Source organism: Setaria viridis, chromosome 4 (genome assembly GCF_005286985.2).
Source record: "Setaria viridis chromosome 4, Setaria_viridis_v4.0, whole genome shotgun sequence".
Lineage (NCBI taxonomy): Eukaryota > Viridiplantae > Streptophyta > Magnoliopsida > Poales > Poaceae > Setaria > Setaria viridis.
In genome coordinates, this window is record NC_048266.2 from 1,146,841 (window position 1) to 1,169,555 (window position 22,715).

General features: G+C 43.8%; 3 protein-coding genes across 6 annotated transcripts; all 3 read right to left on the minus strand.

The window, feature by feature from the left end:
- Positions 1-1,010: 1,010 nt before the first annotated feature.
- Positions 1,011-6,246, minus strand: LOC117852989 (ferrochelatase-1, chloroplastic). 3 transcript variants are annotated; one of them, XM_034735326.2, is made up of 10 exons: positions 6,081-6,246; positions 5,835-5,918; positions 4,723-5,020; positions 4,352-4,495; positions 4,060-4,161; positions 3,311-3,414; positions 3,107-3,233; positions 2,449-2,601; positions 2,104-2,204; positions 1,011-1,570 (listed from the first exon to the last, which is right to left on the minus strand). In XM_034735326.2, the coding sequence occupies exons 2-10, from the start codon at positions 5,909-5,911 to the stop codon at positions 1,255-1,257; spliced, it is 1,422 nt and encodes a 473-aa protein (XP_034591217.1). In that variant the 5' UTR covers positions 5,912-5,918; positions 6,081-6,246; the 3' UTR covers positions 1,011-1,254. The 3 variants fall into 3 exon arrangements, with proteins under 3 accessions (XP_034591217.1, XP_034591215.1, XP_034591216.1); XM_034735324.2 differs by having other exon boundaries at positions 5,835-5,986; positions 6,081-6,231; XM_034735325.2 differs by having other exon boundaries at positions 5,835-5,977; positions 6,081-6,221.
- Positions 6,247-9,312: 3,066 nt separating this feature from the next.
- On the minus strand, positions 9,313-17,379 carry LOC117852283 (uncharacterized). The gene is made up of 16 exons (XM_034734299.2): positions 17,225-17,379; positions 17,040-17,142; positions 16,789-16,963; positions 16,554-16,659; positions 16,394-16,473; positions 15,719-15,751; positions 14,845-14,977; positions 13,528-13,639; positions 13,165-13,245; positions 12,972-13,036; positions 12,317-12,373; positions 11,822-11,893; positions 11,278-11,523; positions 10,446-10,558; positions 10,252-10,344; positions 9,313-9,685 (listed from the first exon to the last, which is right to left on the minus strand). The coding sequence occupies exons 1-16, from the start codon at positions 17,276-17,278 to the stop codon at positions 9,541-9,543; spliced, it is 1,668 nt and encodes a 555-aa protein (XP_034590190.1). The 5' UTR covers positions 17,279-17,379; the 3' UTR covers positions 9,313-9,540.
- Positions 17,380-17,947: 568 nt separating this feature from the next.
- On the minus strand, positions 17,948-21,209 carry LOC117852284 (calcium-dependent protein kinase 17). 2 transcript variants are annotated; one of them, XM_034734300.2, is made up of 4 exons: positions 21,046-21,209; positions 19,897-20,640; positions 19,511-19,807; positions 17,948-18,763 (listed from the first exon to the last, which is right to left on the minus strand). In XM_034734300.2, exons 2-4 carry the CDS (start codon positions 20,474-20,476, stop codon positions 18,111-18,113), a joined length of 1,530 nt encoding a protein of 509 aa, XP_034590191.1. In that variant the 5' UTR covers positions 20,477-20,640; positions 21,046-21,209; the 3' UTR covers positions 17,948-18,110. The 2 variants fall into 2 exon arrangements, with proteins under 2 accessions (XP_034590191.1, XP_034590192.1); XM_034734301.2 differs by lacking the exon at positions 21,046-21,209 and having other exon boundaries at positions 19,897-21,009.
- Positions 21,210-22,715: the final 1,506 nt, after the last annotated feature.

Below are 22,715 nucleotides of genomic sequence, written 5' to 3' on the forward strand. Positions count from 1 at the left end.
AGAAGTTTTGTAAAGTAGAAGACTCATAAGTGTACCCAAGGTGGTGATATGTCATTTATAGATAAATTAGTGATTGTCAATTGAGATGCCAATTGATCAAATTTAACACAACTGTTATTGATGACTCAGCTATATATATGTGTTCGATGTTTTTCACCGTGCCTGGTTGATGTGTTCGATTCCCTTTTTTTTCTGTTGTTAATGTCGGGGTATGCATGCCCATGCATGTCCTTATTTAAAAGGGTGTGTTGTCCTTCCCTTGTTGGCGGTTCTGATTCTGGTGCGAGTAATATCCCTTCTGCTTATCTCCATTCATTTCAACCTCGTTAAACATCTCCTGATAGTTCAACCATAACTAGCAGTCTCCCGTTTCCATCAGACAACAAGGTTGGGGGTGCTCAATGGTGACAAACTCACAAGTTCTCCGAGACTCGTACGAATTCTTTTCCGAGACCGCATAGTGCGTGCCAGCACCAGAGAGGAAGAGACGTTTCGCAGGGCTGACACTTGTTCACCGGCTTGGTTTCTTCTCAAGTTGTTCCGGCTCCTGGACATCTCTGCTCTACCATATCCCGGTTTGAGATACCCCGTTCACCCTCAATGCCGGCACGAACCCTAAGCAGCAGAATTTGTAGGTTGTGTTGCACTTCATCTGCAACTGGTGTTGTTTTTCCTTGGGAGTATTTGCCAGTCAAGAGTGATATAGACCTGCTGGCAACTTCACCCAGAATTGCAGTGAAAATGACCTCCATAGAATTCTCTCAGAGCAAGATGGTGCAGTGGAATCACTTTGAACTTGCTTTTAAGGAGACGGTAGGATCCACAGATGCAAATTATACTCAGTATTACATCACCTGACCATAGGACTACCAGTCACCTTGAAAGGCACGAAACCACGAAACAGTAGTAGCAATTGCACATCCAAGCCAAATAATGAACCTGAAAGGAAGATAGCAGATGCACGCATAACAGCCTTTGGCAAACTAAATGGACGGTGTGTTGAGACCAAATTATCCAAGAGAGGAAGAAAATTGAAGGAACTAGTAGAGATGTTTTGTGCTTTCATAGTTTCATCAGACCAACTTCGCCTGTGAACAACATTACAACCAGCAAACTATAAGCTTCCACCTTATGGTCTAAAGGATCTCTAGCTACCATCACCAAGTTCCTTGAGGTTACTTCTTCACTTATCAATCTCAAAATTTAGAGCTTTGGATAAATACCTGTCACACCTTTTCTACTTACCTAGACAACCTAAAGCATGGTGTTCCGGAAAGCGGAAATCAGTCTTGGTGACAACAGCAGGATGAATGCCAAGATCGAACCGAAGAACATCTTGGTCAGGTAATGCATCAGGTCAATATCAGAGTCGGTGTCATCAGGCTTCCTGGTCACGAGTGCTGAGGCAGAGGGCAGGGCTTCGACAACAGCATCAGCAAGGTCCGATATGAACGAGGAAGTACATCCAAGAGCAGGAACCCTACCCCAGTTCTCGATTCCAGATTCCAGGGCCAACTCCTTGTACTCCATGTCGATCTCTTCCAATGTCTCAATGTGCTCGCTCACAAAGCTGTATTAGTAGATGGTTCAGATTAGACCATCAAAAGGGTGGTATGAAGAGTACCAATAACTACATCAGGTTAATATGTCTGGTAAACAGAGTAAACCAGATACTAGCATACTGCACCTTCATGTTAGATCATGGCATTGATCATTATGAAGAAAACAAATCAATAGCCATGCATTGATAATGCAAAATCTGAGGTTTGGGATCGTATAGCATGTTCTTTACAGAATTTTATCACACAAAATACCAAATGAGGAAAAAGACCTGAAACTCACAATGTACTGAACAAAGTACCAGTTTAACACTGAGACACTGAGACAGACCAGATTGTGGCAGTGATACCAATGCAATAAAAATAAAGGCAGCAATGAAGGGTGTTTTGGTTTTAACAATATGTATCATGTAAAGTGCATGCAGTACACACAACCCAAGAAAATTAAGATATTCCAGTAGTTATCTTTTTTGTAAGGGGTAAAAAATAGAGGAGAAAATAACCAGACATCCAGAAAAAGTCTAATACTAAACTTGATGATTACCTTACTGGAACAGCTAGGAGGCTCTTTACACCCTTTTGACCAAGTTCAACTAAAACTTCATCAGTATATGGCTTCAGCCATTGAACTGGCCCCACCCGACTCTGTCACATGTACACAGAAATGTTAGCATTGGTAAACAGTAACCAGAAAAGATAAAAAAGGGGTAAAATCCAGAAATGTATAAACTTAAATTTTTTCCACTTCTAAACCTTTTGGATGGTAATAGATTTCAATCATTTAAACATAGGGAAAAAATATCTGCTTCAAATTTCCCCAAACAAGCTTTCACAACTCAGGATGTTGTTAGTGACACAAGTACCTATAGAATTGTAATATTATATATACCTGGTATGCAAGAGTGTGACTGTTTAAGATTCCTCTGGATCTCAACTCCCCCATGATCAAAGCAATACAATCCTCCATTTGATCTCTGTAAGGATCTCCAGCATCCTCAACATAAGTAAGTGGCACACCATGTGCACTGAAGAAAATCATAACCTGGCATTTATTTTCATAACAAAAAGAAATGTGAGAATGAAATTACAGCACATATATTTTTTCCATGACTATCCTTTAAACCAACTACAATACTGCATTCAGTAAACAATATCTAGTACTCTTCTGCCACAAAATTGATGCCCATTTTGGAAATTAATATGGGCCTCAGAATACATATTTGATCATCGATTTTGTGCCAATATGTTAGTAAAGGTAACAAAAGATGCAATGTTATCTAAGTATTATCATTATAAATCTACTACTTTTATTTTCATTTACTCACCTTTCATACATTTTGTGTATATTACTGGTTAAGTTCATCTAGAGAAAGGTACATATAGCAATGTTAAATCATAGTTGCAATAAAATCACTAAGGAACATTACAGCAATGCAAATAGCTGTAATGAAATTTAAAATGTTTATATGGAACAAGCAATCCCTTGCCATCATATGCAAAATTCGAACGAAGACAGAAGTAAAAGTAGGAATTGTGAATGAGCAGACCTCTTCAGGATTGGAAAAGGCAGATATCTCTTTCTCAATTAAGTCAGCCATTGATTTCACATAGCCATCACGCTGGTACCATGATTCAATGATGGAAATTGGCAAGCCAGCAAAAAACGAATCTTCCCTGCATGGGTATCTTTGTATTAGTATTTATGTTCTTGCGGCATCACGAAAGGATTTCATAAAGAGAAGGCATCTTACTTGACAATGTTTTGGAGAACACGAATGCTTGATCCACTTGTTGATATGGAGTACTGAGGGTAAAGTGGGAGAACAACGAGCTTGGTAATCTTATCCTTCTTAATCTGTTATCAACGAAAAAACAGGAAACAATTCATCTCATTTAGGACTCGGACGGATAACATGACCATGAAATGCACTTTATGCATAAATCAACATCTTAAATTACTTATATCAGATGAGTACCAAAAAAAATATCAACTAAATATGCAAAACATTAACTCCACTGAAGAAAATCAGATGAGGAAAATAACCAGTCTCCCTGTTCCCATATACATGTCATTACAATTTTTTAATCTTGTTATTAAATATACAGTCTAAAGTTTCAAGATGGATTAGCATTCTGTTTCTTATACACCCTTATACTAACTGTGTCATCATTATTGAATCTTAATTTTCCAACAAAAAGTATAGTAGGCTAGTAGCATGTCATTTACTGCTGGTTGCAACAATGGACTGGATCCATGTATTATTGGTAGCGCATACATGTAAAATGGAAAGTGCATATGCATGAGGGAATTAAGCAGGATAACTCTATGCATGCCACTCAATGAGGGTACTATGGTCTTCTACACACATGCCATGGTTCTTCTGCAATACGCTAGAATAACAAGCATTTGGAAACTGAATACTAGAGACATAAAGGAAGAAACCTGTGAAATAGGATTTAACAGAAGCAAAAGTTAGTCAATGGAGTCAAGAAGTTTCACCTGCTCAATGGCTTCTTCTGTGAAAGGGTACCAATAACGCATCCCAACATAAATATTTGCTTGCAAGTTTTTCTTTTCCAGTGCAATCTTCAGAGCATTTGCCTGGAATTTCAGTTACTCGAATGAGAATGGGGAAGACTTTTTAATCAGAAATAAATTTAAAGGAAGTCAATGTCATGAAAGACTCGGAGGTCAACAGGTTTATGACCAGCTGATAAATTACAATCAATTCAGGACCACAGTAAAGTAGAATAACATCAATTTCAGAACAGTCAGATTGTTGAACATTTACCTGCTCATCAGTAATTTTCCTCAATGGTGATCCACCACCTATTGAAGCATACCCCTCTTTACTCTTAGGAGCTCTAAAAGTAGAAATAAGTTTGGCCAGTGGTCTTTGAAGAAACCTGAACAGCCTAGGCAGTCGAATGATATCCTGAACAGTCAGAGAAAATTCTTCTATGTTATGATAATGTTAAAAACTAAAAAACAGAAGGAAAATAATTGATGGCAGATGTGTTAGAAATATAATACTGACCAATGTTCAATTATATGGGAAACAGTTATTATTAGTTGGCACTCATTCAACTGATGGGAAAGCAAACTATTAACAGTTAGAGAACATGTCCAGTGATAGTAAATTGTGAGGTACGATTTACTTACTGGATCAGCGAATAGGTTGAACAAAAACGGTTGAACATCATCCAGGGTCTCTGGTCCACCAAGATTTAACAGGAGTACTCCAATTTTTTCTTCAACAACACTGGAAGATACACCTTTGGCATCATCAAAAGTGTTAACCACATTTGCAGAGCTACACCTAACAGAGAGGTTCCGCTGCTTTTTAAGTACTGGACTAGCGTTAGCCAAACAAGAGGATCCATTTGCTGCTAATTGCAATGGCTTAACATCATGTTTGGTAGAACCAGCAAAACTTGTTGAAGTTGTTTTGCCACATGACCTGCCAATAGTAGCAACAACCAATCAATACTTAAAGCATGTATACTTGGATGCCAACAGAACAGCTCATCCAATTTGAGAACAAAAGGCTGTTCTATGTGCCCATCCCCAGTGGCAATATCATGTAAGCACAGCTTGAACAGATCTCTAAAAGTTGTGGAAATTAGTGTTGTGGAAGCATAAAATGCTGAATAGCATTATGCCCTTATTTATTCTGGGCTCAAATAAAAATCTCCGCTAGAAAATAAAATATTTTAGCAATACAACTTAATTGCGTAAATGTCTTATGACTTGTTCTATTAAATTCATAAACCTCAAGAGTTTTATGTGCTGTAGATGACAATAAACAAATAAATATGAAACCTATGAATTGATGATGAACGCAGAAGACTGGCGTATTGTCCCCATATCAACACCATAAGTAAAATATCTTGATTTCAGGGTTTAAAAGAAAGATTTTATAGTAAATTACGAATGTATTGAAATAAGTGATCCTTTGGTAGAGGATCAGTAGTGAAAAAACTACTAGAATCAAAATTCGAATAAGCAAGCATATATGATGCTAGAATCCCACAACGATGCTGTCCCATGGGCACTGGCAAATTCATTAATTTTAAAAACTGGAAGAAACGTTTTTAGCTAAAATCGCTCCATACAGCATAGAAACTAAATTGGTAAATAGCAGGATATGGTGCCAAATCTGATCCCAGATCAACTGAGATAACCAATTCAGAAATCCTAAATAGTGTTAGAAATTTAGAATCCCATGGAGATGGGAAATGACAAGAAAGGGAAGGGACGGAAGCGGCACTCACGTCGCGGCCGCGGACTTGATCCCCAAGATTTGCCCGGCCCCGGCGGCGCACCTGGAGCCAAGAACCCCGCGCTCCATGATCCTCCTTCGTGCAGGGGTATTTTAATGAGACAAAAGAAGAATAAAACCAAGAACCTCGGGGCCCTGCTGTCCCTGCCCCCGATCCGTCAAGCACCGATTAACACGAAAGGAACCCGCCCACGCGCGGGAAGAAGAAGTAGGAGAAGGGCGAAGAGAAGCAACCAACCGGGGGAGAACGGAAGGGAAGGGAAGGGCAGGCAGCGGCGCGTGGAGCGAGATCCGCGGGAGCCTGCTCGCTTCGATGCAGAAGAGGAGTTGGCCGTGTATTTGGATCTCTCCTCCCTGCGCTCGACTCTGCTTTTTGGGTCGGTTGGGGGGCGAGAAGGAAGACCAAGAATAAAGAAGATGGCAACAAATGCGGGGTCAAACGTGGCAGCGCGAAATACCGAATCGACAGCTACCCCGACCACGGGCCCAAACTTCTGTCCGGGTCGTGAGGACCCATCCTGTGACGCGTGGCTACTGTTGCGCTCGCGAGGCTCGACAGGCTCGACTTGTATACCTTGGCTGATACAGCCGAGCGAGGGTCTGAGAACCCGGCGCCGCCGCCGCCATCGCCTACGTCCCCTTATCCACCATTGCAGCTAGTTTGCCAGAGCCCCCCGCGTCCGCGGCCGCAGCTCCGCAGACGTCCTCACACCAGATGGGTTCTGACTTTATCAAGTGCTTGGGTAGTCTAACATCCGTCGCAGCTGTAATTGTAACAGCGGCAATTTAGCTATTGGAATTTGAAGGATTGCTAAAATCAAGTTGAGCAGAATGGAAGGGGAAGCACGAGAGCACAACGTAGAATAGCCATTAGCTGGCTTGCAAGGGACCGACGAACTCATATATCATCTTCATCCATTTGGTTCTGAATTTTTTTCCGATGCAGGAAGCCTCTTATCCTCTTCGTCGTCTTCAACGCGTGTCTCCTCAGTCACAGCGTTTTCTTGTTACATGGGGACGTCTGTGGAGCTACGAGATAGCGATGGTGTCCAACGGTCAAGCTGCGGGTGGCGGATGAGGGGAACGGCTGAACGGAAGCGCGGCGGCAGCATCGGGTTCCCAGGGTCTCTTCAGCTGTATCGAAGCTTAGAGCTTGTAAGCCGAGCTAAGCCGAGCGATGCGAGGGATATACCGAGCCTGTCAAGCTTCACGAGCAGAGCGTCGGATGGCAGTAGTAGCCACGCGTCGTCCATCCACGATGGGTTCTCACGGACAGAAATTTGGGGACCGTCCCATGGAAATTTTTTCTGACCAGGGACATGTCTTCCGCGACCGCGGCGGAGCCCGCATGGGACGGACAGCATGGGAAATGACAAGAAAGGGAAGGGACGGAAGCGGCACTCAGGTCTCGGCCGCGGACTCGGTCCCCAAGATTTGCCCGCCCCGGCGGCGCACCTGGAGCCAAGACCTCACCGGCCGCGTCGTCCTCTACGACCCCGAGTCGCGCTCCATCCGCAGCGCGCCCAGCTTCAGCGCGCCGAAGTTTGCGCCCATCTCCATGGCCGTCGGCAGCAGCTGCTACGTCCTCGACACGGACTTCACCCTCAACAACCGCAGCGGCTGCTTCGATCGCTTCTCCCACGACGACGACCGGTGGTGGTACTCGCTGCCGCCGCCTCCCTACGTCTACACCTACTCCGGGATGTCGTCCCATGTCGACTCCTACGCAGTTGTTGGCACCCACTGCTTCGACACGGCGCGTCATGTCTGGACCAAGGCTGGCGACTGGATACTGCCATTCTGCGGCCATGTCCACTACGTGCCAGAGCACAAGCTATGGTTCGGGATCCCATCTTGTTATGGTTGCGACGAGGACGATGGCAGCATCTGTACTTGAGACCTCACTGTGACACCGCCGAATAATCCGCAAGGTTTGGGGGGGACCTCACACCGCCGGAGTGGACCAGCAAGTCTTCCTATCTTGTGCACCTTGACAAATCCAGGTTCTGCCATGCCAGGTTCTTCCAGATCAAGCGCCCGGTCGACCTCCATTACCATAGCTATGCGGTGTTTATGGGCATGGAGGGCGGGAACGCAGGTGGTGAACTCCGCGTGGTAAAGCACAGGTCAGGGCCAACAAACTGTTTCACTGGGTACTCTAGTCTTGGATGTCATGCCACCCTTTGGGTCTTCAACAATGGTGCCCTTCGTTCTTGTCCAGCTTATCTAAGTTGGGCGTGTTTGGATCCTCGGACTAAAGTTTAGTCCTTGTTACATCGAATGTTTGGATGCTAATTAGAAGGACTAAACATGAACTAATTATAAGACTAATTGCAGAAAGTAATTATAAAACTAATTGCAGAAGCCTTGGGCTAATTCGCGAGATGAATCTATTAAGCCGAATTAATCCATCATTAGTAAATGGTTACTGTAGCACCACATTGTCCAATCATGGACTAATTAGGCTTAATAGATTCGTCTCGCGAATTAGCCTCCATATGTGCAATTAGTTTTATAATTAGCTTATATTTAATACTCTTAATTAGTATCCAAACATCCGATACGATAGGGGCTAAAGTTTAGCCCCTAGTATCCAAACAAGGCCTTAATAATGCAGCTTAAGTTAGGGTTTTGGTTGTATTTCTGGTCCGGTTCTGCTTAATTATGTATGTGTCCCCACATTCCGGTGATGAGGGCTTGCTAATTACCTCTAGCACGTTCAAAATTCATCGTTGCAATTTCTCACCGTGATTCCGAAGCAAATGTGGGACGAAATAAAATTAAGATGCTGCAAAGTTGGTAACATAACCCTATCCATTCCATTGAATTTGTGAAAACCTCAATACTGAGCAGTGCTAAGCTCAAGCTCAATGCACGTTGAGCAGATCGGGTCGCATGCAGGCGACCATCAGGGGCGTCTTCCCCTGCTGCAAACATTTGCCCAACAGCAGCAAAGCAGTAGTGAGTTGATGAACTCCTGTGGTAATGAGGGTTTAGATTTCTTATCCTGACTAGGAGAGGGCTGGGGATGCCAGAGTGGAGAAATAATTTCATTCAAAGTCTGGAGACAGAACATGGTACTGTGCATGTGCAGAACGTGCAGCTGTATAACATTTTAGGATTTGTTTGGATGGAGCCATCTCATCCCAATTTATATGGCGTTTGGTTCAGGTATGGTTGGAAACTTGGAATAACAGAATAACAGGGCAAACTCCATCAAAAACTCTTAACAGACTAGGCTTCACGGAGCCAGGTGCCTCTTTTGGTCATCCTCCACCAAATGCGACCACAGCAGCAGCAATTCTTACCTGCTGCAAGCCTGTAGAGGTCAGAATCGTCGATACGTTTGCCCTGTAAAAAACCAAAGAAAAGAAAAGAGAGAGAATCTTCAACAAGTTAGAATATACTATGGTGTTTATGCAACCATTAATCACTGCAAGTGTTTTAAGTTTGATTTGCAAGCCATCTGATGAATCTGTGAACGTTTTTTTCATCTGATTTCAATGAGGAAACTCTCTTTTCCCTACACTGCAAAACATGTAGTGAAAATAAAAGATATCACTCTTGCAGTCGTACGTTGACTCAAACTACCATGCCTCTGTAGTGGAATGTTTACATTATCTTCCACAACTACAGCCATACAGAACCTTGAAAATCTTACTGGAAAGTAGAGGAAAAATGTATACTGGATAAATTTTTTAGGTCTGTTCTTTTGCAGAAAGCTCCAGAAGATACTCTGCCTCCCTCAGGAACAACCTTGTTAGCTGCTTTTGCCCTCTTCGGTATACTATACACGAGTGACTATTTATTTTTGACTTGTTTTTATTGTTCTCGTCACTTCCGCTGCGAAACAAGAAAAAGAAAAAAAGTATCATGAGTTAATAGATTAAGGAAAGAGGCAACTATGATCAACATGATGCCAATAAAGGAAGATATGCTCTAAGATCCAAGCCTTTAGATTACGAAAGTGCCAGGGTATTGAAGTTGGATACGTACAGATATTCATTTTTTACTTCAAAGATTAATATTGGCACCTGAACTCAGTATATAATACGACTGTCCATTATGTTACGAATAAGGCACACAATGAAACTGATTGTGCTGTACAATGAAATTTTTATCAGGATCTTCATAGGAAATGAAGCCCAGGTAGACTGGCAATGATAGTAGCTCCATGCTGACCCTGGATACTGGGCTATTGACTACGGACAACCTCCTAAATAAGAACAGTTTAAGCTCTATGTTCCATCTTAAAATAGTCATTTTCAATAGTCTGGTAGAAAATCGTTAATAAATTGCAGGCAATAAGTATATTAGGATGCATTCATGTGTCTTAAGATAGTGGACCTGCGGTGATATAGAAAAAAAACAAGTAACTATTCAGCAAAAGCATAATTTCCTCTGCCCACCTCGTGCAGTCCTCCGAATCATGGGAATTAAACTGCTCAAGCAATTCGCTGTCAGATGCTTCTGTTCCAGTGCCCTCCTCAAGTTCAGCCATTCTTGCAAAATGAATGGATAGATCTATCAGGTCATTCACGATGCTATATCAAATATGGCTGTATGGTCTAAAATACATCAAAGGGGAATATGAATGCATTACTTGACCCTAAGAAGATCCACAAGCAAACCAAGTGCCCCCTGATCCCCGCACACCTCCCAAATAGCACTTTGGATCTCTGCATCAGATGGTTCTCTATCTTCACTAGATCCAACCTAGCAAGAACAAAATCAGCAAAGGCCTAGAATCAATTTGCCCGCATAATACATGATTTGTTGTTATTCAAGGCTAGATGGGGTGCATCCAAATAAATTCTTGAGCTGTCCAAATATAAACGTAATCGGACGGTAAATAAGCCATATGAAAAGATGCTGGAAAAAAGTTGAAATTCAAATGTATTATGCAAATGCTAATGTTAGACCAAAAATGAAATATTGCAGAGAAACTTGAGGTCACAATTACTTCATGAAGTTTTTTTTACTGCATGCATAAAGTTCTTTGGAGCCTTCATGACACAAAGTAATGATCGTGGATTTGCTGCAAAAAATTAGTGCTTCCATGCAAACGACATGAAATAATTATCATGTATGTTGCTACCAAAAACAATGGATATATGCAACATATTCTGGAGTTGCACACATTGCATCAGTGCAATAGCACCTGCGCTAATTAGCTTTCAGATTTCTGCAACATAAGGATTCCAATTCTATGGCTACGACTCACATGAGGATGCCTGCCAACAAGACATGCCCAAACAATACAAGAGACTCATGCTATAAAAATTCAGAAATAGCAAAGAAAAAGGAAAAGCTTATCGTTGCATCTGCAGCAAATGTAACATGACATGTCAAGAATAAAGCCTGAATCCAAATACCGAGATCATAGTATAGGAGTAAACTCTTGGTTAAAAATAGAGTGTGTGAAAAGCACTAACCTCTCCAAGTAAAGAAGCAACCTGTTCAATCTCATGTTCTTGCATGGCAATCGTACGTAAGGTACTCAAAAATTCCTGAGGGAAGACAATTTTGTGGAGATATGATGGAACTTTGCGTTGACCACTCCAACTATAATTACAAAAAGGACTGATGTTTTTCTTGTCATCCTTATCTTCACTGGAACAAATACAAAAAAATCCATTATCAAGCAAACTTCTGGGTAGAAGACATCTCAATTCACCCTTCTGCATACACAGAAGACAAACAAAGTGAGCTTAATGATGGCAATGGATGCTTGGAGGGCTTGAACCAGTTAGTGCAGTCATTATGATCTTGAGCTATTCTGAACAGGGACAACTTTAAATCATGTATGAAATTAACAATCAAAAGTGACATGTAAGGTAACTACTAAGCACAAGCTACTTAATACCAGTAGGCAATTCCCAACATGCTGGCATGTATGGGTAAGCCCCTCAACAGCACCTAAATATCATAATATAAGCAATCCACGAATAGGGGGAATGAGCTAATCACTTAGAGTACCTGTATCTCTAGTAGCCTCATCTTAATATCAGCAGACTGGATTTGTCTAAGAGCTTCCGCAGGATAATGAACCTGCACTTAGAACAAGTAAACAGAGCTTGCTTTATTACATACATCTTATGTAAGTGTGCCACAAGAGGGAAAACATTGAGTCTGAACTATCTGCTTTTGTAAACACATCGAGCCTTTCAAACAGTCTATCAAATAATCATAAAGTCTCTAAGTAACTTGTACAAAGAATGAGACAGGGATCTGCCATTCTATTCCAATTCTGAGATCTATCGACTCTGGAACAAATGACAAAAACATTATTTGTGAATTTGACGTCATCATTTTCCTTTTTTCTAATAGTCAAAATGTTCACATTAACAATACGAACATCTCCTCCCACAAGAGAACTCTGACTTTCCTTTATCTGTTAGTCAAAGAAGCTAGATGACAAACATGGCCTATAAAATTATTATCTTTAAGCACATACATCATTGTGAGGGTTACCATGAGATAATCATCAGGATTGTTGTCAACCACAAATCCATAGAGGTACAGTAGTTCCTGTAAGTACACATACAACATTGCATTAGTAAGGCTATACCAGCAGTTGAACTGTTAAACATGTAAATGCATAGAAACACAACCATCTTTTCATTTCTAAGCATTATATCGTGAAACCTAGAGTTAGCATTTGCACTAAAAGTAAATCCATAAGGAAATAAGGATCTGTGAATTCATGTACCCAGCAAATCAAATAACCAAACCCCAGTGATAGAAAAATGAGCCACACAGCCTTCAAGCAGTGCATCCTCCCCTCATTTGAATTTCTTTATTCATTTATACTGTGCATCATCAAAACCAGGGAAACATGGTTGACTTTTTTCTGCATTATTTTGTCCAAATTGTTACTAAGGTCAAGGATACAACTCAAAAGAAATTCCTTCTAATGGGTTCTATAGTTCCACAAGACATGTATCACAGTGCTGTAGTAGTATTATACTAGAAAACTGTAGATGACCTGAATAAGAATATGTGAGACAAAGAGACCATCCAAGTCATACGATGGCAAGTATGATAATATGGAAAACTAGTAAGAACTAAGAACAAAACATTTGTTGTAAACTAACTCTAGATCTGCAAATATTTATGTGAGTAATACCTCATTTCCTTTGTTGCCATAATTTATGTAGATTTCTGCCCCAGCCTCAACAGAACTTTTGTCAGCTTGAGAAAGAAACGAACACATAGAACTAATCATAATGAGAATCATTTTATAGAAAAACATTAGCTTAAAGGAAAGCCACATGGTTCGTTTATCATATGAAGACTATAAGTTGGATCATTTAAGTTACCAAGCATGAGGTACATTGAAGCAGGGACTCCAGTAGCATTTCCCATAGAATCAACTTCCCATGTTGCCAGTGCCTTTACATCTAGTGAATGCAATCGAGCAAGATTAGAATACAGAGGGAGAGATGCTAGCCTAACAGATAAATATTTGCTTTCTTTATAATTTATATGATTCCTTGAAAATACAGCCACAGGTTTAGCTTAAGGGGGAGGAGCAATGCTAGCCTAACAGGTAAATATTTACTTTCTTTACAATTTATATAATTCCTAGCAAATACAGTCACAGCCTCACAGGCATTTCTTGTCGAAGAAGCAACCATATGAATACTCTGTCTACTAAATACAATATAGTTTAGAACTCTTACTATGGTTACAGAAATCTATTCCTGGTATAAGGCCCTCAACCCAAATCGATTCTGTGTTACTTGATTTAGAATTCTCATCAGAGCTACTATCCTTAGCTGTAATGTCAGTTTCCTGCCAAAAAAGAGCAAGCATTTTGATACAAGAACGTATGGATGAAAAAAAAAACAGTTAAAATATTGGGACGTTTAAAACTCAATATGAAGATGCCAGGAAGCATGTGTAGAAACGATGCGCATGGTATACCAGAGCCTCAAGAAGTTTCTTGAAATTTTGCTATAATAGAAAAAGGGCGCAAAATACTTGAGGGTATAGGTCTGATTATGGATCATCTAAAATGGCTTGAGACTCAAGATTTGTGTTCATGACATGATGCTGAGTTCAGCTTCAAAACCCTCCAACAATCCTGAGGCACATTTTATGATGGTGATAGTAGATTTACCTACATATACAAGTGAGGAAGCCATTTTTTCTATGCTTCCAAGATTGATGTTATTTTCATTTCAAAAACTTGTGTTAATAAGGCAGTAAATTCATGTTGTGGATGGAACACTTATGACAAAACATGTAGATAACTTCTGCTATGTGCAAATGAAATAAGGCAGTAAATTCCAAATAATCAGACTCAAGGGCAATTTAGGGGCAGCGTGGTGGTGATGGAAGGCACACCATCACCACCAACTGGAATGTTTTAAGTATTAGAGATAGAGACATACCACTTCCTTTTTAGTGTTCGTGGTTCACATTTATTTCCAAGATTATTTACTACATGGACTAGAAGAAGATAGTACCCCAGCAGCAATAACTAAACTAGTGAAAGCTTTGAATGAGAGTCTCATAATCTTCTGCAGAATTGTGTCTTTCAGAAAAGAAAGATGTTCCATTGTTGTTGTACTATAGTAGAATGACATCTATTTAGAAATCAGGGTTGGTTACTTCAGCAACATCAGTATTTAGTTTTTCTCTCGCATACTTTCAATACATTCTATAGCTACTAAGTTTTCGTTATTTGTCTGTGAATTCTGAATTACCTTCTTTATTACATCACTAGGAAACAATAAATACTTGACAGAACAACAAAAAAATGTGTCGAATTTTAATCTCTCAGATTTAATCCCATAATCAGAGGATAGGGATAGCATAAGTTGTAGTCAACTTGTAAATTAGAATTGAAAACATAACCAATGTTTAACCATTGTCCACATAGTTTCACACAATCACATAAAACTGGATGGAAAGGTAAAATCACACATATTGAGTAATTGATAAATAAATGTTCAAAATTCCAAGCGCACTAGGTTAGAAAGATTCAAATTAACCTGGTGGGCAGGGAGACTAGAATCACAAACATCATCATTAGTTCTGGTCTGTTGATCACTACATGACCCCGGAAAAACATAAGAATGCGGCAATGGTATGTTCAGTGCCCGAGTCCAGAAGATTGAGTTTGCCCTGTCAAAGACACATACTTCTTATGACTTATGAGCTGATCAGAACTGAAAAAAAAACTGGAGATAAGGAAACTGGGACATCTGTATGGCATTTTCACTAAGCTTTTGATTCCATACATTTGTGAAAGAAATAGTCCCTGACAGAATAATTTTAATCAAGGGCAGAATAGCAGATTCCTTAACACCAATCAAGTTTTCACCCTGACCATAGGAAATAGGAAGGAAGGTACTCAATTGATACTAGATGTTCAAACATGCTAATTTTTTTCATGGCTAATACGGTAATACCTTATTTTAGCTTGGTACTAGTACTTTTTTGTGCGGCTGACTAGTTTACGTAAGTATCTAATTGAACATACACTTGCATTGTAGATTTGAAAATACAATATAGTAGCTATGCAAATCATAGTGAAAATGTGCTCCTATTTGTTATACAATTGTTAAAAATGATATCTATCTAATTTACACTGTAACAAACCAAAATAACCACAAAAGATCCTTCTGTTTCTTCTCTTGATTACTGCATTTCAGGATTTTGTCTTTGTCACATTTATGTAGGTATGTCCAGGACCTCAGAGTAAAGGAGGTTCTCTAACCCCATGTATTGTTCACAACATTATGTGAATACAGGGCTGTCCACAGTCCACATATTGACATGATCAATCAGGATGGTAAAATGATATCGAGTGAAGCTTATATTATTGCCATTTCCACTTTTAGTGCAAACAATAATTATACATACCAAAGGAAGTCCTCAAACAACACTTCAGTGGAGCTGCAAAACAGTTTTGACAGTGTTAGTACTAAGCGTGTTCAAGAAATAGAGTGCTAGTACTAAACAACTGGAAAGTTTCAAGCCGGATCAAAAAGAGTAGATTTTCCAGCAAACATGCTATGAACCTTAGTTAAGGAGAGAAAGGCCGGGAGGCACACTTGAGGGGGAGTATAATGGAGACAGAATGATCTAAATATTTTTTTTTTGCTCAATCGCAATACAATCTGTCATCCTCTTTATGTATCAATAAAGCGATATAATGAACCATAGTTCAAGAAAACAGAGCAAAATGGCACCAGCTTACTTGAGAGACAGCAGAAAAGAAGTGGTATGGAATTTAGTTTAACACCTATTTTCTCAATCATGATGCAACCTTCTGTCACTTTTCAGGCTCCTAACAACTTAATTTAAAGATACAAAGACAATGAGTCATGCGCTGAAAAAGCTGAATAACTGACAATATTTTTAGAAACACCTAATTTGATGCCATGTAGAATCAGATAGGCCCTAGGGTCAGTTCCTTGGCTTCATAAAATAGGCCAGTATTTTGCCCATAAGAATGAATGTATCATATAGATTTAGAAAAACCATCAGCACGACGACACCACACTACCAGTCAGTCAGAGCGAACCCAACACAAACCTTGCGGATTCATCAACATGTAAAAGCTCCTCAACAAGACCTTTAACCTTCTCATCAAATAGGGATTGCATCGAGTTCCTCTGAAATAATAATTTTATCTTAATATTCACCCAATCTTCCGCAAGTAAAATTCTAGAAACAGCAGTGTGCACAGACAAACCTGGATCACCGTAGCACGGTACAGAGTCGTCCCTTCCAGTTCGGCAAGCTCCTCTTCGCTGAACCAAAGGGAGCTCCCGAAGGTGCTTGGAAGCATATCCAAATACCTACAGACGCAGTAACCCCAGCATTTCAACCACGGCTCAGACAACTCAGATGTGAAGGTGGGGTTTCGTTTCAAAAAAAAAAAAAAAAAAAAGATGTGAAGGTGGGGGGAATGCGAATTGCGGCCTTACGGCTTCCAGAGCGAGCCAGGGCGCCGCCGCTCGGCCATGAGGAAGAGCATGACGAGGAGGCGGTCGTCGACGCCTCCCTCCTCGAAGAGCGCGCGGCACCGCGCGCCGACGAGCGGGTCCTGCAGCACCCGCATGGGCGTGATGGCGAGGTCGAGCGGCACCACCAGAACCACCCCTGCACCGGTGCGGCCGCGCGCACGTTAGCGCCCACCGGATGAGGAGAGGGGAGAGGAGAGGATAGGGGTGCTCACCGTCGGTGGCGCCCGGCTCGGGGGCGGCTGTGGAGAAGACGCCGAAGCCCTTGCCGCCGCCGCACGTGCGGATCGTGCAGCCGCGGAGGTCGGCGCCGTTGGCCTGCGGAGGGAAGGAAGGGGTCTCGGGGTTTAGGGTTCTGGTAGCAGGCGAGCTGGAGGAGAGGGAAGGGAGAGGAGGCGACCTGCAGCCATTGGAGGAAGGATTCGAGCCTGGCCTCGTCGGCGGCGGCTGCCATGGCGGTGTTCGACGATTTGCGCGAGTGAAGTGGAAGTAGCGCCGCCCGCGCCCGGAAACGAACTCGTCGTTTTTATCGTTTTCCCGTGTTGGAGTTTGAAATGGACGGGCCATATATATTTAATCACTTAAATCCTGTTTTATGTTTCTTTAGTGATTTTTTATGTACAGATCGATTGATCGAATCGTGGAGTTTTAGTGTATAAACCGCTCGAATCTTGTGAATCTGGGAAATTTCTTGCTCATATGGTGCCTAGCATATCGATGAAGTACTTTGGCTTCTTCAGATTGAATCGGCAATGGGGTAGTTGCCTCTCGCACGACCCTGAAGAAGATCTCCGATCTGTTTGGCTGAACTTATAAGCCGACTGAAAAGCTGAAACAGCTGATTTATTGTGAGAGAAAAATACTATTGGTGGCTGATAAGCTGAAGCAGAGCCCTTAGACATGTTCAGTTGAACTTATAAGCTGACTGAAAAGCTGATTTGTTATGAGAAAAAAATACTATTTGGTAGCTGATAAGTTGACGCAAAGCCCTCGTGTCGGCAATGGGGTTTTTGCAAGCGACTGGTGATCGCTTCTTCCAGAGTTCCAATGACATCGACAGGCGGGCCAAGGGCCAAAAAAGAACATCTCATTCAGCATGACGCCATGACAACATGCAAGCACATTATCACTCGGTAATCTACTACTAGTATAACAACATTATATATATCAGGTCCAGGTTACATGCTCTACCTCTGACTGTCACTCTCATCTCAACCACTCACACCTCACCTCATCCCCGTCACAGTTACAGGCAAAGACGGCTGCCGAAAGAACTATCACGTATGCTAGCACACGAGCGAGGCCCGGAGCGAGTGCGTCGTCGACAGGTTCGTGCACGACGCCCACCGTATCACGGACTCGGCCACCGCCACGTCCAGGTGCTCCCGCTCGCCGGCACCGATCGTGTGGTTCCGCCTGCTGTTGATGCCGACGCCACCCCGCGACGTGCTCCCCCTCGCCGTCCTTGTGGTCGTGGCCTCCACGGTCCTCAGGGACGAGAAAGGAGCAGCAGCCACTGTCGCCTCGGCGGGAGCATTCTGGCCCGAAGACCCCGACGGCTCAGGCTCGTCGCATTCTTGCGCGCAGAAGAACGAGAAGCTCGGCATGGATGCCACCGGTGGTGGCAGGAACGCCCCGCCGCTGGGCTCGCAGGCCTCACCGAACGAGAATCCTGAGGTCGAGCAAGACGGGGCCATGTCAGCGACGAACGCCGAGAAGGACGACCTGCAGGCGAAGGTGGGCGAGCACGCTTCATCCTCCCCCGCCATGCCCTGGCAGGAGACAGGGCCGCCGGTGTTGAAGCTCACGTCCCTGCTCCGCGACGCCAGCGGCGTGGAGAAGGAGCACGAGCCGAGGTCCTCCCTCCGGAGGCCGATCTCGTGGCAGTGGCTGCAGGAATCTTGTGATTGCTCCGCGTGTTCTTGCATCCACGAATGATCTGCGTGAGAAAGATTTGTTTAGATAAAAGTCCACGTGGTGAACAGCTACTACAGAATGGGGAGGACCCATCATCAACAACAGGCTGATCCTTGCAGTAAGGTCCGGAAATTATGCCATGACAGCCAACCAAACCAGATTCCATGAAGGGTGGAAGAATGAATCAGCAAGCTTAAAGTAACATATGCGAAGAGAAAGGGGGGGATTTAAAATATCAGTACGGTGGTAGTGGATCTACCAGAACATGGCCCTACCACAAAATGGTGATGGCTGCCGATGACACTCATCCTGTTCCCAGCCTTGCAAGATTAAATTAGGAAAACCACCAGCTTGAGCTGGCACTAGCTCACTACTTAGCGGAGAAGCTACGATGCTTTACTCGTTTTGTAACGTAAACGGGCAATTAAACAACGCTAGACTTGCTTTCATTGATCTCTATGGTCGACAGTTCAATTGTCTGAATTTGTAGTCAGGAATCATGAATCCAGATGAAGATACTGATGCATGAAAAGGGCTGGTATTTAATTTTGGCGGTTTGATGGATTCATGTCTGAATGTCAGGAATCATGAATGGAGCCGAAGATATTGATGCATGAAAGGGGCTGTTATTTAATTTTGGCGGTTTCGGAAACACACGAATTCATGTCTGAAAGTCAGGAATCATGAATCTAGCTAAAGATATCGATGCATGAAAAGGGCTAGTTTCTAAAATTGGCGATTGCGAAAAATGGAAGAATTCGTGTCTCACCTAGAACCTGCTTGGCGGTTAGTCGTTGTCTAGGATCGCGCCGCAGCATCCCAGTCACCAGCTCCTTTGCTGAATCAGAAACCCTATCCCAGGGATCAGAAGGGAACCGCAGCTCTGTGGACCTTATACACTCAAAGATCTTCGACTTTGTTTTCCCCCAAAACGGCGGGAAGCCACTCAGGAGGATGTAAAGTATAACCCCGGCGCTCCATACATCGGCAGCTTCATTGTATCCACCGGAAAGCACCTCCGGCGCAATGTAAAACGGGCTTCCTACCATGCCGCTCAAGCTTCGACCTGACAAAACCCAGATTCTGATTTTAGCTCCCAAAGACTAGCATTGACAAAGTGCATCTTGCATAGAATTGATCGGATACCAACTGTACCAGGCTGGATGTAGGTGGCGAGGCCAAAGTCCGCGAGTTTGATCGGCGACGACAGCGACTTGCTGACCAGGAGGATGTTCTCCGGCTTCAAGTCCCGGTGGACGATCCCCTTGCTGTGGCAATGGGCCACGACCTCCATGAGGTACCGGAAGAGCACGGCGGCCTCGTGCTCCGAGAAGCAGCCACGCTCCTCGAGGCGGTGGAAGAGCTCTCCGCCGGCGCAGAGCTCCATGACGAGGTGCACGGAGTCCTCGTCCTCGTACACGGCCTTGAGGTCAACGACGTTGGGGTGGCCCGAGAGGCGCGCCATGACCTCGATCTCGAGCTTGACGCCCCTCACGTCGTCGGGGGACACGAGGCGGTCCTTGGCGATGGACTTGCAGGCGAGCGCCTCGCCGGTGACCAGGTCGGAGCAGGAACGGATGACGCCGAACTGGCCCCACCCGAGCTGCGGCCCCAGCGCGTAGCGGTCCTCGAGGCACGAGACGTGCGCCGCCTCCAGCAAGGCCCCGCGCAAGCCCGGAGCCTTGTACGAGTTGTACTTGGCGTCGCCGCCGCCGACCCAGCCGGCGGCGGCCATCGCGCTGAGGTCCCACACGCTGGAATCCGGAGAAGCTTCCGCCCCCAACCCTCCGCCGCCCCGGTGAAGCGAATCCCCGGGCCCCGAAGCGAGGCTCCCGTGCTCCCGAATCTGGCGGCCTCAGTGCCCTCCCTCCACGGGCATTCCGCGCTCTGCAGCCGAATCTGCGGCGAGGAAAGCGAGAAAGGCAAGCAAGAACAAAAAAACGCAAAAGCTTTAGCTCTCGGAGGTTGGAGCCCCCAAAATCGCGGCTTTATACTCAGCAACAAAAATCTTTTTCCAAACAAAAAACCGAGAAGCCCCGCGGGCTCGGGACCCCGGACACCGACTCGGAATTCAAAACTCCCAGCACGGGGAGCGCGCAGGCGCCCGCGAAACCCGCGGCGGCCGGCGCGCCGGCGGCAGAGCCCGCGGTCAACTCCTCGAGCAAGCTCGGGCGGAGCCGATTGGGCGAGAGCCCGCGCAGATCGAGCCGCGCCTCGCCGGGGAGGCCGAGCCGGGCTCGAAACTGCCGGAGAAACCGCCGTATCCGGCCTCGAAGATACACATATGGTAGGGGAGAGACTCACCCACGCCGCTGCGGCGGCGGCCGAGCGGGGTCGCCGGCGGCGGGGTCAGCTCCGCCCAGCTCGCGGCATTCGGCCGCGCCGCGGGAGGGGCAGGAGGGAGAGCGAGAGGAGGAGGAGAGACCGTGGGGGGAGAGGTTCACGGTGTTTGGTCTGTTCCGTTGGTGGGGAGGCGCCCCCACTTTTTGGTAGGGCTAGTGCTAGTCGTGGTAGAATTAGAGAGGGAGCCGAGTGGCAATTAGCAGCGTAATTAGCCCGCTAATCATGTGGTTAAGCTTTGTTTTTATCCATGCCCTGCTTTGCATTTCTTTATTAGAGGTAAGCTTGGAAGGTTGCTCTTGTCCAATTTTGCTATACCAAATACTTAATGCATTCAATTCAAAAAAAAATATTAATGTCTTTCCAGATAGAATGTGTAGGATTTGGGAATTGATTAGGATTTGGGAGGGGTTGAGTTGTTCTGATGTGGTTGGTCGGGTTTGATTTCAAATTAGGTTCAGTGGTTGGACTTTGGACAAGGAGCATATTTTTGCTGGGTTTTTTTATCTGTGTTTCTTCTTCTCCCAAAAGCAAACAGCAGGTTTTTGGGGAGGGATCTGGTGCCCCCTGCCCTACCTGCCATCGTGTGGTGCGGACCGGCCGTACCGTTAGTTAAAAACGGCACATGCACGCCTACGCCTCCGACCCTGTTCGAGTAATTCTTCTGCTTTCCTGTTGCTTTCACTCTGTTACTGTTGCTCGGTGCACTTGTTCTCAATGCTGGAATAGTGGAAATGTGTAGTGTAGAAGGAGCGAGCCCTAGTTTTAGCAAGTTGTGTGTTTAGTTTGTGCCGACTTGAGCTCGCTATTTAATTTTCCTGTGTTTCTTTATCCTCTGTTGGCGTTATATTTAGTTATAATTGTATATGTGGATGCTCTGTTTGACATGGCAGATGACATGGCTCTATTTGATTCGTAACGCCAAAATAGCGACTATATAATCTTTTTTTCTATAGTGAAGAAAATGTTTATTTTATGAGTTCTTGTCGGGGACGATAACGACAAAAAAAAAAGAAAAGAGTTTTGAAATAGGTTAATGTGCAAAGTTGACATGGTAAAGGTCACTCTTAGGCTATGTTTGACATATTTAGTAGCACCTTTCTTAAAATGGTTGATTCGTGACACGTAAAATAACGACTATGTAATCTTCTTCTTCTTCTTCAAAAAGAAATACATATGTTTTTATTAGGTATTGTTGCATTGGGTAAAGAAGAGGGGGCAGTGCGCAAAGTTGAACCAGAATACTAAATGAATAGGGCCCAAGCTTTGAAATCATTCCGTTAAGTCCTCGCCACACAATAATGCAGATGCAAAACGCATAGGTGAACCTAAAGAACTGGGCCCAACCTCTCCAATTATATAGTTTAGTTTGGTTCTGATTGGCATAGCCCTTTTGAGTTCCTGGATTGGTTTAAGGGTCCGTCACTGCAAGTTGCTCCTCCTCACCCTCAAGTGGGGGTGCTCCAGACCAAAATCGTGACGTTTATTAGCAACACTATTCGATTTCGCTACGGCTTGGGCCTTTTGTCGACGCTATATTTCCCACGCTAGGACATAGCATTTAAAAAAAATGCTAATCATGTGCCAGTATCCGATTTTTTTTAAAAAAAAACTTTGCTACTGGGCAAAGGTAC

What these genes read in the sequence shown, in the direction of transcription:
- LOC117852989 (XM_034735326.2), bottom strand. Translation starts at nt 5,911, where the DNA reads ATGGAGCGCGGGGTTCTTGGCTCCAGGTGCGCCGCCGGGGCCGGGCAA. An exon ending in TCAACCTATTCGCTGATCCA is followed by an intron (nt 4,496 to 4,722) that starts GTAAGTAAATCG and finishes CTGACTGTTCAG; the next exon opens with GATATCATTCGACTGCCTAG. An exon ending in GTTCTCCAAAACATTGTCAA is followed by an intron (nt 3,234 to 3,310) that starts GTAAGATGCCTT and finishes ATACCCATGCAG; the next exon opens with GGAAGATTCGTTTTTTGCTG.
- LOC117852283 (XM_034734299.2), bottom strand. Translation starts at nt 17,278, where the DNA reads ATGGCAGCCGCCGCCGACGAGGCCAGGCTCGAATCCTTCCTCCAATGG. An exon ending in AATAGATTTCTGTAACCATA is followed by an intron (nt 13,246 to 13,527) that starts GTAAGAGTTCTA and finishes TGCATTCACTAG; the next exon opens with ATGTAAAGGCACTGGCAACA. An exon ending in TTCAATGTACCTCATGCTTG is followed by an intron (nt 13,037 to 13,164) that starts GTAACTTAAATG and finishes TTCTTTCTCAAG; the next exon opens with CTGACAAAAGTTCTGTTGAG.
- LOC117852284 (XM_034734300.2), bottom strand. Translation starts at nt 20,476, where the DNA reads ATGGCCGCCGCCGGCTGGGTCGGCGGCGGCGACGCCAAGTACAACTCG. An exon ending in CGCCACCTACATCCAGCCTG is followed by an intron (nt 19,808 to 19,896) that starts GTACAGTTGGTA and finishes GGGTTTTGTCAG; the next exon opens with GTCGAAGCTTGAGCGGCATG. An exon ending in AACCGCCAAGCAGGTTCTAG is followed by an intron (nt 18,764 to 19,510) that starts GTGAGACACGAA and finishes TTTCTCACGCAG; the next exon opens with ATCATTCGTGGATGCAAGAA.